General features: G+C 42.1%; 1 protein-coding gene across 2 annotated transcripts; it reads right to left on the bottom strand.

Annotated features, from left to right (window-relative positions):
- Positions 1–1,230: 1,230 nt before the first annotated feature.
- On the bottom strand, positions 1,231–12,890 carry LOC136104328 (opsin-VA-like). Of its 2 annotated transcripts, XM_071812283.1 has the most exons (7): positions 10,343–12,890; positions 9,941–10,225; positions 7,677–8,750; positions 6,006–6,216; positions 5,336–5,453; positions 4,322–4,561; positions 1,231–3,234 (listed from the first exon to the last, which is right to left on the bottom strand). In XM_071812283.1, the coding sequence occupies exons 3-7, from the start codon at positions 8,035–8,037 to the stop codon at positions 3,004–3,006; spliced, it is 1,161 nt and encodes a 386-aa protein (XP_071668384.1). In that variant the 5' UTR covers positions 8,038–8,750; positions 9,941–10,225; positions 10,343–12,890; the 3' UTR covers positions 1,231–3,003. The 2 variants fall into 2 exon arrangements, with proteins under 2 accessions (XP_071668384.1, XP_065699271.1); XM_065843199.2 differs by having other exon boundaries at positions 7,677–10,225.
- Positions 12,891–13,549: the final 659 nt, after the last annotated feature.

The following is a 13,549-nucleotide window of genomic DNA, read 5'->3' as shown; positions in this document are numbered from 1 at the left end:
GTGTGACCCGGGGGGTCCTGTGACTCTGGCTTTATGTAATGCACACTTTCATATTAAACAGATCTGCATAAAGTCACTTAGCTAGCCGCAGGCCGACAACGGCAGTGACAGATGGCTTCCCGAAGATACACGCATTGCTAAGAAAAGCTATCACCAGTCACTTTTGTCCTTGTCAGCGGCAGTGACTGAAGCTTTGGCCTCAAGCAGAACGAAATGCCAGAGTGCATGGGGATTGTTTCTGCCCACGCAGAAAGAAGCCATTTCACTCTCTGTCACCAGGCACAACTATGATTTAAACAAAAACCAAAACCACCATACCCAAACCTTCAGAGGACAAGATCCCAGGAAAGAGTCAAAAAATCCGGCAAGCTCCCAAGCACACTGACACCAAGACACCAAATGAAGCCTTTAGGCCTTCATGATCTCCAGCTGCTCAGTCATGGCAGATTTTATTGAGGTACAACACCACAGTCATGAAGACAATAGAAAGGGTTATGTATATAAACTCAACTTTGAATTCTAAGCCCTTTGCAGTTGGAGCTAAATTGAAATTCTACAGTGGTAGGGTGTTCAATCCTGATGGAGTGAACACATTCTGAAGTGCAGCATTGCTGGTGAGGTTCCAAAGATGTCTGCAGTCATCAGCTAAATGAAATATGAGTATCAGGACAGGCCATAAGGGTGACAAAGAAAAAACATGGTAAGTGCAACAAATTCTTATGCTGCAGGCAGTACAAACGTATACAAGGACCTGTAAAGAACTCGGCATTGGACTCCTTCCTTCTTCTACCTGCTCTACCAACTCCCATCCACACAGTCCATTGAAATTAATTAACTGTCATGCTTGGAAAGAAAACCTCACAGCAAACGTGTGGTGATTTGTGAAGCAAAAAGCAACACACTGGCCTTGTGTAATTTCACTAGGTAGTTACAGCAATGGCTTACTGTGACTCACCACACTGTGCCTACAGTGTTCACACCCAAGCTTTGTTCCTTGAGTCAGCTACAGTCCAGCCACCTCTTGATGTCCTTTGGCAGAACCCCAAACGCAGGTAGGACCAGTGTTTCCTGACATTAACATCGAGATATGGAAGCTCTACAAATATTGACTCAGGAAGAACTCCTCAAATGCAGATTAACAGCCAAAATGGCACCACAACACTATAAAGGTCTCAAATTATGCCATTTATTATTCATCCTCATAAAATACCCACTCTAAGAGTCCAGCTGTGTTATTCCCAAATTTAATTAAAAATTACTGACTGCTACATGTCTATTAAATTGTGCTGGCAAGTTTCAGATTTTAACGAAATATTGCATGAAAAAGAACCTCACAGAAAGTACCTCCAAAAATACATACATTTAAAAATGTAACTTTACAAGCTGAACTCTGTCAAGAATTAGCTGGGTTTAGTTTTAACCAAGCTCTGCCATTTGTTCAAGAAAAACTTCCATAATGTCAAAATTAACAAACTTCTTCCATCTGAACCACTATATGGAAATGCTTGTATTAATAATTAATAGTATAGAATTAGTGAAATGCCGTGTTTCTTTCTAGGCAGCTCTGCAGACCACATGATGCACTGTAACGTAAAAACAAGATTAGTGACTCACTCGATTTATATCATGCAAATGACAGCAGAACAGGCTCTCATGTGGAGTGTTACATACCACTGCTCTTATGAAATCATTATGCCACAATATGAATACATTAACACTTGATCATTTATAGTATCTTTCAAAGTACAGTATCTACAGTTAGCTGGAATTAAGTCCTTTAAATATGCCACTTCAGAAAAACAAAACCCAACAAATTAAACACTACATAACTACAGGAAAATATGTAATTCTACCAGAGAAATAACATACCAATATTTGCTATGAAACACCACCTTTAAAGCTACAACATGCCACTTAACTTTCAAATATGTATGTGCACATGGCTGGCATCACAGGACTATAACATCACTCCTCTGCTTCCTAGTTATCCCCTGCACATCGCCGCTGTCTGCGTGCTGTGCTGGGAAGAGTCCACAGGCAGCTCCGTGCCACGAGCTGGTGCGCTAGGACAAAGCGGGCGCTCCAAGTGCGGTGCCTCTGCAGCCGGAGGCAGCGCCCAGCGTGCCGGGAGCCCGCAGCACCAGCCACTTTGCAAGGAGAGTATCTGTGCTTTCAAAAAAATCTAACAATTTTGCTTAGCTTCACAACTCTAAGCTGTGCTGCTGGCCCCTTCTCCAGAATTCCTGCATAGTTGTACTTTCCTAGACCCTACTGACTCCTGAAGCTGAGTTAACAGCTCAGGTAGAAGAGACCCACAATGAGCATTTAGTCCAAATTACTTCAAAAGTTGCCACAAGCACAGACTTTCTTGACAAAGAGGGATGCAAAGAGAGCAGCTGACCAGCTCTTGTCAGGGCCTGTTTCATTGAAACAGTGCTTGGGAGCCTGGATGGCTTATCCGAGTTGCTGGAGACTGCAGTGGCCCAGAGGAGGTTCTCAAGGACAGACATAAGTGCAGAAGCTTTGCCTCTTTTTTGTAAAAATACCAAAACGAACAACAAAAAAAAATCCCTCAGACCTGTTCTTCCCTGCACCTCCATTGGCTGAGATGGAGCCAGCTGTGTGCCATCTATCATTTGTCCATTTGCACACTGAAGCCATATGCCACTTGATGTTTTTGTCCAGCTGACCAAGGAGCTGTCATCAGCATACAACTCCCCCATCCTTACCATCCTAGAGCCAGCACCGCTCCTGATGTTACTCTCAGGACCAAGCGGCCTGTGGACTCGGAACAGAACATAGCAGAGGGAGGCACCCACCTTCTGGCAGCATGTTTGACTGCAACTGCAGAGCCAAGAAACACTTGTGTGCGCTCAGGAGCCTGGAATCTCAAAAGCCAGTGTCCACAGGAACGTAACACCCCCACTGACAACATTTTCTGTATTAAGAGATGGTAACAAGGAAACATGCTGTAGCACTGCATTAATGATTGTACCTCCCACCCTACAAGGCACAGATTTTATTTTCCGAAGCTGACAACTGAGCAAAAGATTGGCAATTCCTGTGTTGATCTCCAGTCTTCCTCTTAGAAAGGGTGCTATGCACTGCCATGGTGGACATCTCACTGCCTCTCTTGTCCTGGGTTAGCATTGCTCTCTCTGAAGTCGGGTTCATGTTGGACTCCACAGTTTCCACAGCACTACAGCTGAACATCTGAATCAAACACTTCCTGAACTAGAAAGTTGAAAGAAAAAAGAAGATCAGTCAAAACACATACGGAATTTAGAAATCTCTCTATAAAGCAGTTTGTGTCTTAGCTAAAACTTTGGAAATTCTCATGAGTGAGTTTGGAATGTAAAGAAATAGCCCCATAAAACATATTTGCCTGTGGCACCATAAGAACTCTGAGAAATAATGACATGCTAAAAAGACACAGACTGTTTGAAAATCTTGCTCTAAAAATAAGTTTTCCTGTGCTTATTACTAAGCACAACTAATGGACAGAATTGGGCATTTCCCCAGGCTCATGAGTGGCTCTCATGTGCCAATACCCAGCTATTCAAAGCTGGTTTGTTTCCATGGCATTCACATCCACTAATGGGGGGGATCAGCACACATCTGCCAAGCCCTGGGAGGTCAGGGTACTGCCCGTGTGACATACAAGCAGTAGCTCTCCCTGCAGGACTAAAATACATGCATTCACCACTTCTCATTCAGTCACTTCACTATTTTTGTTCTTTTCACCTATTTGCTTATACTCTGCTTGATGCCACCACTCTCAGTAGCTACATTCATCGCATAAACCTATTCCAGTTTATTATCACACACACTCTTGTCAATCCGTCTCTACCTCCAACCCTCCGCCGCCGTTCCAGAGGAGAACGCTCCCTGTCCCACAGCCACGTGAGGTGTTTCCGCCCAACCTGTACATACAGCCCCAAACACAGCACGACACCAATTCAAGCAACAGGAGCATTCCACCCCACCTCAAAAACCAACTCACTAGCATCGCATTCCTGAATTATAGAAGTGTACTGGGACAAGTCTTGAAAATAGACTTTTCATACGGAAAACTAATTGATGTTAACTAAGGGCTGAATTTCTGTTATTATATCCAAACCTAATAATTATTCATGTTCATATTTCAATAATGCACAGAGGCTTACGCCATCTTCCAAGAGGTAGATACACAGTGACTTCTTGTTTTAGTTCTAAATGTTGGATATTGCAATGCTATTTAACTAACATGCAGGTAAGCAGAAATAATTCTTTACAAAACAAAACAACAAAATTAACGTTAACGACACAGAGCATACAGTACCTGTTTGTTCATAAAGACATAAATAATTGGATTGTAAACGGTAGCTGTTTTGGAGAAGAAAGCTGGAATTGCTGCCAGGCGAGGATCCAGCTCAATGGAGGGGTACGCAGTGACTAAGATAGAAAAGGCGGCGTACGGCGTCCAGCAGATCAGAAAGGCAACGATCATAACAACGACCATTCTAGCCACTTGTCTTTCAGGCTTCCTTGTAGTTCCCAGCCTGCCCTGCGTATCTGACACCTTCAAAGAAAAGAGAAGATTCCAGAAAACAAACAAGGCCTCCAACCACTGAACCCAGTGAGCAGGCTAATGATCTACAAGGAAAGACCTGTTCCTCTGGAGTGCGACAGCACAAAAGGATCCTGATACTCAACCACAGGCTGTGGGATTACTGTATACTGTCATTATTAATTTTTTATTTACTTCAGTATCTTTGTATTTGTATTGTCAAAGTGAGACCAAAAGCAATTACTAGGGCAATCTGTGTGGAAATCAAATTGCAGTCACACAACAATCATTAACTAAAACTCAAAAGCTTTTCTCAAGTCTTTTAAATGTTCCTGGACAATCAGGTGTTTTATTTCCTCAACAGCATTGCATTATTTACAAATGCTACATCTTATTCTGCATGTAGGTGTTAGAGTATTAGCCAGCACTCCCAACATTTACAAATGCAGTAATTTTAAGCTAAATTCTGATTTATCTGATTTGAGCCTTAAGAAACATCACTGAATGGAAGTATAATTGTAAATAAACCAATTCTGGGTCACCCACCTCATGAGGCAGACATTCTTTCTGTGACATCTGGCTAATGAGATGCACTGATAAGCGATGCAAACTGCACACTTTGAAAAATAATTTCTGACCAGAGCATAAATTATAAAACAAGAATTGGTAACCAAGTGCATTTGCTGCCTGGAAATTTAATCTGCTTATGTCTGATCTTTATAGAAAATCAAACAAAAATTGAAACATACACTTTTTCGAAGTTTACTTATAAGTGCTTCATCTTACCTTCCTTAGCTTCTGCATCAGTTTTCCATAGGATACCACAATCACCAATAAAGGCACTATAAAACAGGTGATGAAGAATGCAATAATGTATGTATGGTCAGTATAAGCTCCCGAGTACCTGTATAAAACACAGAATACATTGTGCATGTATTACTATTATGTGTTTATTATTTTCTTGAAGTATTAATTTTGCTCTTCAAAGCTGTCACTGCTATTTTTGTCAAAAATCCATCTCCAATTGTGTCAGCAGACGGAGCCCTGGGACACGTCCCCAGCCTGGGCTGGGATCCTGGGACCACGAGCACAGCACCACGGACACCAGAGCTGTGGGACAGTTGGCTGGGAACAGCCTGTGTCCCCCCTCCGGCTCAGGGGCCATCAGCTGTGGGGTCAGAGCAGGCTGCTCGGGGCAGGCTGCTGGAAAATCTGCCTCTGTGGACCCTGACAAGAAGCACAAGGTACAAGACGACTATTTTCATTAGAGATGGAACCTACTCTTTTTAGATTTTTAATCTGTTCTTGGCAATTTTCTCAGTTTTGTTACAACTTCCTTTACGTTCATTTTTGCAGAGATTGACATAATCTTCAAACCTTTCCTTAAAACTCCCACCCGAGACATCCTGAGCTGCAAGTTTCATTTCTTCACCATGCTCTGCAAGGGTGGCCTTACCAGTTAGGCTCACAAGTAGTTCCGATCTTACTGGTCGTGTAACTGCTCCAACCCATTGTTGGTGGGATGGTCCAAAGGAATGAAAAGACCCACACAAAGGCAATACCTAGGGCTGCATGCTTTCCCCTCAAGCGCACACTTCCCAGTGGGCGGCAGATCACGATATACCGCTCGAAAGCCAACAGAGCAAGAGACCAGAGAGCAACGATGCCTGTAGGAAGAAACAGCATCAGCAACTGGGGAGACGCACTGAAAAGCAGACACCACCCACATTACAGAACCGTTCAGGTTGAAAGGCATCTCTAAGCTTTTCAAGTTCAACAACCCCTCGCACTCAAGCGCGGGCCATACAGCAGGTTGTCCGGGACCAAGTTCAGTTGGATTTTGAGTATTTCCACAGATAGAAACTCCACAGCCACTCTAGGCAACCTGTTCCAGTGTTTGCCCACCACATCAGGCATCTTCTCCATCCACCCAAGTTGTGAAAGGATGTGCAGTTTATGTGCATTGTCCTAATATTTGTTAAGAGCACAAGATTTTCATGCTTGTCTAGTTTGTCACTCTATACTATAATGACTACAAAGTCAAGAAGCTGATCAGGTCATTTAACTGACAACGACCTCTTTTTTCATTTTGCTCTAAAAAAAACCTGCAAATTGTGTAGCTGCCAAATTAACAAACTATTTATTCAAAACAGTATCTTCGCAAAAAATGTCATATTTCAGACTGTCATGAAACTTCAACCTACAGACAGCTGCTTGCAACATGAGATTCAGTTTATTAGGCACATACCACCTGGTTGGCAACCAAAATCTTGAAACAGCCTGATCTTTCTCCATGGGACATGGCTTACATGCCACAAACTGATCTAGTAGCATTGTCCCTCACCAGTATTCCCTCTCTGCAGCTTAAACAGGCTGAGAGCAACTGTGAGATTCCTGTTGAGGCTGAGGATCAGCACAGTGTGTGCTCAGAGCACTGACAGTTACCAGGTTGGCTTTACTGTGCAGCTTCAGGAACAGGGAGGCAGGAATGAATGTCACCCTCAAGTACATGGATGCCCCATTTTAAACTAATTTCCCGTTTATTCTGTAGATTTGTATTTAGAGAGGGAACCATGTGGTGAGGATTTCCCCATTTAGAGCAATTTCAATACTCTTTCTGTAGTTAGTAAAACAAAGCCAAGAAAAAGAATCACAAAAAGATGTAGGTGTCACAGGTGCGTCACCGTTCCTCAGAACCACTGCAGGGTAGTAACATGTTTCTGTGCCCTGATAGTTCTTGCAGTTCAACAGCAGCCACTCTCTCTCATTCTCTTACCTATCCATATATGTCCACACCTGAACACAAACCCTGAAGACAGTTACACATGGTGAGGGGGGTTTTTTGACATCATTTAACCAAAACCCCCCCAACACTTATTAACCAGCTTTTTCTCATTAAGCATATTCAATGATCAGTACACACGCAGCAAACCACTGACATATGACAGAGATAGTGATACACGTTATTCACTCACACACGAGGTCCACTACACAATATATATAACTGGGGGAAGAACCAGTGAGTTCCAAGGCATGCAAAGTCAGTGACGGGGAGGCTGCAGGATAACTACTAGAATAGTAGAAAGAAGTGAAAAGAATACACAACCACAAACAAAATCCAGCTTACCAAAAAACGTGACAGCAAATCCCTCCAGTACACAAGCCCAGTATCCCATATAAAAATAACCTTTTAGATTGGTTAAAAAGCTGATGGTGCCACCAGTCAGTGAAACCAGGAAATCAGCCACAGACAAGTTGACTACAACATAATTGACAGGTTGTCTCAATTGCTTGAACTTAAAAGTTACCAGGATGACAGCCAGGTTCTCAGCAAGCGACAGGGAGGTCACCACCAACATGAGTGCTGCCAGAAGCCGGAAGTGCCAGGGCTGGATGGAGTCCAAGGGACGACGGAAGGGATCCCATCTGCCTGGACCAGAGGAACTGGACGACAGCGACTCATTTTCAGGTGCTCTGAACACATCCATTTCTTCTCCCCTCACTAGCAAAAACAACTGTATAATACCACTGCTTCTAATTTGTAAGCAATATTCAGGATTAAAAGAATTTTGCTGCCTCCAACAGAAGTGTGAGCAAATTCTCCGTGCTCCTGCTTCCCAGCAACAGTCCGAAGTTTTCGTCAGAGGCAAGTCCCGTGCTGTGCAGCGAATGCGGGACAGGGATGAGCGAGATATTCTCTTAGAACAACTTCTGTCCCTCTCTGTCAGTAGTTTCCTGTAGCGGTGTCTTTGTCTATAATAAAACTCAACTATGGAAGCTGCAGCAACCAACAGCAGTGCTTAAATATCCCTCAGATCACTCTTGCTCTGTGAGGCAAAATGAAGCATTTGCATGGATCCCTCCCTGACCTTAGCACTAAAAATGAAGCTTTCCTCTTGTTAAAATCTCGCTCGCACCCTGTGCTGCTGGGAGCACAGCCAGGGGAGCTCCCGCCTGACTCGTTCACTTGCAAAGGGGCAGCCCTGAATCAACTGACACTGGGCTACCGCCGCAGCTTCAGCTGGGCAGGCAGACCGCGCCGCGAACACAAACCCTGCCCGCATCCCGGGCAGCTCACGCCTCACAACTTAAGCTCCAAATTAAGTAATTTTTCTACTTTTTCAGTGGAATTTGAATTTCTATCAGAGACAGCATAAACATTATCCCCGATGAAGACATCAGTGTAACTGCAGCTTTAGCACTAAAAAATCAAAAGATGCACAAAAATATTTCAAAGATAGAACTTGTAAATACATGAAAAGAAAAAATCAGTACAGCATGACAATAGACAGTGGGAAAGTTAATAGCTAGTCACATAATTCTGATAAAAATGACTGGATGTATCTACACTCTTTAATAATCATTAGCAGCCGGGTTAGTTGTGCTTATTTCCCAAGACAAGTAGCTCGGTCACCTCTGCACCCCAGTGAGCCAATTCTGCGACAGATATTCCAGTACTCACTCTGAAGGGCTGTCAGTCATTATTTCACATATTAAGCTGGATACCTCAAGAATGTGGAAATCATTCAGCTGTGTTGTGAGGTAATCACTGGGGATCATAATTGGTAACCAGAGCCCCAGCATGTTCACCAGAGTCAAAAATACAAAAGCAATCCAGTTCATCTTGGAGACTTCACACTTTGGACACACACCATAGACAACACACAAATAAACAAACTGGAGCTGGAGTGAGAGCAAGAATGAGTAACACTGCCTGTACATCCATTCCCTTGAGTTTATATCTGCTTTTGTTTGTAAATGAAACGCTTTGTTAACATGAGTTCAGATCTTTCTGTGCACAGGAATGGAATCAGAAGGGTTTCTGGACACAGGCAGAGTTTCAGAAAATTTCACAATATTTTGAACTAAGAAAAATAACTCCTACTCAATGGCTAGGATATAATCAACTGACAAGAAACAGTGCTTAAGTAGTTCAAATCTAGTAAAAATACTCACAAAATAATATTCATTCAACAAGAATATTAAAAAATTCTAAGTGTCATAAGTAAAAAATGATCACCACACAAACACCAAAATGCCTCCAGCCAGTCCCTGTATGGCATGATCCAGCACAGTTCAATACCCGCATACTGCAGCAGAATATCCAGACTACAAATTTAAAACCAGGTTTGACTATTATGTTTGAAATGATACATGATTTTAAATTCTTGAGGATGTCAGAATGAAACTAGAATGCTGAATTTAGCATACAGCAGAGTAAGCAGTATCTAGACTTCTCCAAGGTACAAATCTGACTGTACATTGAAATCCCCTTAAAGAATGGATAACGATTGTTTCTAGTTATTTTGTTGTTTTATGCTGTCATATTGTTCAGTTGTTTGTATGAGTTATGACTTTATTTACAGTGTAAATGCATTCTCTACGCTTTACCTTGTGCTTCCTCTTTGTTTAGATTCCTTCAAAAACATTCCTATACTGTCTTGATTGCCTGTTTGCTTGGTTTTTCCTCCTCAACAGGTCAACTTTATCATTGAATGCGATTCTCTGTGACATACTTTCTTATTGCAACTTACAGCAGTTGCACTTCTAGCATCATGGGTTTGCATTTGGTACTTTGCTCTGTATTTGCTACCCCTCTTGCAGTGCAGGCCTTTTTTTGGTGCAAATAATACAGACAAGGATTTTATTTTGGCAATTTTGTTGTGAGACTTGTTTCTGAAATCAAGATCAGATAAATTCAGAAAGGTAAAGCATTGCCTTATAAGCACAGGGAGAACAGGAGCATCTCAGGTCTGCAGCCTCCATTCAGAGACAGCTGTTCTGCAGCCTTACCTCAAGATCTTCAGCTGCTTTTGTTAAGGTCTTGATTTCCATTAGTGCCAAATTTCTCTTCCTGGACTTCCATATACTGAAGGTTTTTTGATAAACCTGGAGCACATGCAAACGGAGGAGTGTCTGTTGGACATCTGTCCCACTGCAGTCATCCTTTTCTTGGCCAGAATTGAAGCGGGACTTGCCTTCTTAGCAAGGTGTTCCTATCAACACTTCATATCAAGAGGTAAGCTGGAAGACAACAAAACAGCCTCAGGCTACGGTTAAACTGCTGCTGGTTGAAGCAGGGAACATACAGTCCGTGAGATGAAGAGGACACGTAACTAATAGCACTTGTGTCATATGCCTACGGTAATCTCAGCTGTTCAACTGCAGCGATTAATCTCATTTACATCTACTCTCAGTATCGGCCCCACACTCTTCTAGACCCTGTTGAAACTTGAATGTAGGAAACAGGTTTTCTAGTCAATGAAACTTCTGGTACTTTAGACAAATATCCTTCACCTGTGGTCTGACTAAACCAAAACCATTCTGAGTGTCACATCAGGAGTGGAGCAGGAGTTGTTACTCCTGTGCAGTACCACATTATAAGGATATTGTAAAGTACCTTCCTATAGCCCATTCAGAAGCTTCTGTGGGAAAATGCTTTATCTAAAAAACAGCCCAAACATCCAAGAGCCAATGCAAAAAATACTGAGTAAAGTGGGCTTTCCCAGCTGACCAGGCTGTGCCACCGACACACTCATTTCCGGGTGGTCAGTTTGCGAGTATCTGTACAGAAAGTTCTCCAGGTGCTGGCACCCGTTTTTTTTTAAATATTTCCTCCATCCTTTTTCTTTAGCTGCAGTTCTATTTTCTCACAGTTATTGAAAGTCAGCAATTCCACATCTGAAGTCTCAGAAAACAACTATTATAATGGAAAAATTTGTCCTTGCCCTTTTGAGTGACTTGGCAGAAATATTTTGCTCTCCTGCTCATTAAAAGAACAGGAGTAGAGATTTCCTTTTGTCAAAAGATAAAAGCTGTGTACAAAAGAGGCGTTTTACACTGCAAAAGATACCAGCATAGTTGCAGGAATTTCAGTAACCAGCAATATTTAACAAAGCTGGTAGCTAAACACAACACATTCTATTAACTATGAATAAGAAACTAATTCATATTTTATAAAGGCACATACTAAGCATCAGAAAAGGAAATAATGTGTTAGCAGGCTGTATTGACTTAAGACATGTTAACATCTTGCAGTCTGGGGCCTCACCTGAGCAGGTAAGACTGTTTAATTTATGATAGCACAGTGCTTTGCAAAGCACAGTTAAAGCCAGCTCCCCGGGCATTACACAGAAGCAGTTGAGTGAAAGGCAATGCTTTCATACTTTTATTGATTCTGACTGGAACTGTTTTGCTGTTGCTATGGAAGTTTTTCCACAGGTTTAAGCTTTTCATCTACTTGCTTTCACATGATACTAATCTGTTAACACTTCAGTAAAATACATCATTGTTTCAACAATAAGCAATGAAGTTAATACACACTGAAAGAGGTATGTAATTATAATTACCAAAAGAACACTTCAACTGTCTGTTTTGCCCCAAAAATTGTGTATTCCCCAAAAGATCAGTGTGAATTGTTACCCAGTATATTCACCCGGCAGCTCAAAGTAAAAAAACCTGTTCACATGATATTTCTTAGTTAAGAGAAGGTTCCTATTATAAAATCCTCATTGAGAAGAAAGAGAAATTAATCATGCAAGAAATCCTGTCTTGAGGGAGATTATGGACATGTGAATCCTCAGTCTTAACAAACTTTTAAAAATAATGGTTATTAGCTATAGTAAATACATTTTTTCTATTTTGCAGTCCCTGAAGACAGTAAATGGCATTTGCCCTAAACTTGGCATTAGATTGAGACCAAATATCTGAAGAAATTAAGGTAAGAATACAATTTTCAGCTTTGTTAAAAAAAAAAAACAAGTTATACAAATGAAGATGTGTTACATTTACTGTAAATATCATAAAGTTGACATGTTGTCCCTTACTTGTTTAATCAGAGCCTAAAGTCAATATTCAACTAGACCCTCACCATCATCTTTTCAAGAGTGATTATATGTAAAAGTTTTCTAGATTTTTTTACTTCTGTAACCCTAGCTGTCACTGATAATTTCTACATCATAGTCACAAAAGAGACTGTGATGCAGAACAGTCACATCAGCGCAGGTGACATCCAGGCCTGCTGTCTGGCCAGGGACAGGCCCCATCTCGTCCTCCCACGCGCTGGTGGGCCCAAGGGCAGTGAGGTGACCATGGGGACAGCAGCCCCACCAGCAGCAGGGTGCCCAGTGCAGTCCTGCCAATGGTTGTGCGGTGCCATCACTGATGATCGGCCTCTGGATGGAGCAGGCACACCTGGACTGACACAGGAGAAAGGCCTTTGGGACCAGTTCTGGCTGGGAGTTTGGAGACTGTGGAAGTGGTACCAAACTGCCTCCACTCCTGGCACAGCAGCAGTCAGTCCTGTGCCCTTGGGAAAGCCTGAGCTGGCTCTGCACTGCACAATTAACAGCAGCCAGAAAAAGCCTCTACACACAAAGCAGAACAAAAAAACCAAACCATTCTCTGTTTCTCCCATTATCATTACAAACTCTTTCTACAACATTCAACTTAAAATTAATTTTTATAGCAAAGTCTATTTTTTAATCATGTTTACAAGTCAAACACCAGCAGGTCATAAGATGACTTTCACTCTCCTTCCAGCAGAGGCAACACCTCTTCAGCTGCACACTCCTGGTAGAAGACAGACACATTCACTTCCTTCTGTTACTACCTGTTCAAGGAAAACAGTAAGAGATAGAAGACTTTAAAATCTGTTTTAGGATTTATGTGAGCACTATCATCAGTCCTACATCACACAAAGACTTAGCAGACAAGTCCCTGCAGGCTCCAAAGTGTTTAGCTCACAAGTTCATTGATCAATTAGGTGCCTGATAAAAACTGAGTAAAAATCCCAGAAACAACCCAAAACCCAAATACCTTCTGTTCATTCACATAAATACATTTTTTCAACACTTAAAGTCCCTGTGAACTGCAATCTGCTCCATCTGCCAAACTAAACAGACACACAGTCCATACAAACCCATTAACATTCTCACTGCAGCTGTGCAGGTGAGGACGGCCCAGGCTGTCAGCACCATTCACAGCTGCAGTTTGCACCAG

Source organism: Patagioenas fasciata, chromosome 8 (genome assembly GCF_037038585.1).
Source record: "Patagioenas fasciata isolate bPatFas1 chromosome 8, bPatFas1.hap1, whole genome shotgun sequence".
Taxonomy (NCBI): domain Eukaryota; kingdom Metazoa; phylum Chordata; class Aves; order Columbiformes; family Columbidae; genus Patagioenas; species Patagioenas fasciata.
This window is presented reverse-complemented; position numbering and strand designations above follow the sequence as displayed.

What these genes read in the sequence shown, in the direction of transcription:
- LOC136104328 (XM_065843199.2), bottom strand. Translation starts at nt 8,037, where the DNA reads ATGGATGTGTTCAGAGCACCTGAAAATGAGTCGCTGTCGTCCAGTTCC. An exon ending in ATTTGCTGTCACGTTTTTTG is followed by an intron (nt 6,217 to 7,676) that starts GTAAGCTGGATT and finishes TTCTTCCTACAG; the next exon opens with GCATCGTTGCTCTCTGGTCT. An exon ending in ATGTCTTTATGAACAAACAG is followed by an intron (nt 3,235 to 4,321) that starts GTACTGTATGCT and finishes TCAACTTTCTAG; the next exon opens with TTCAGGAAGTGTTTGATTCA.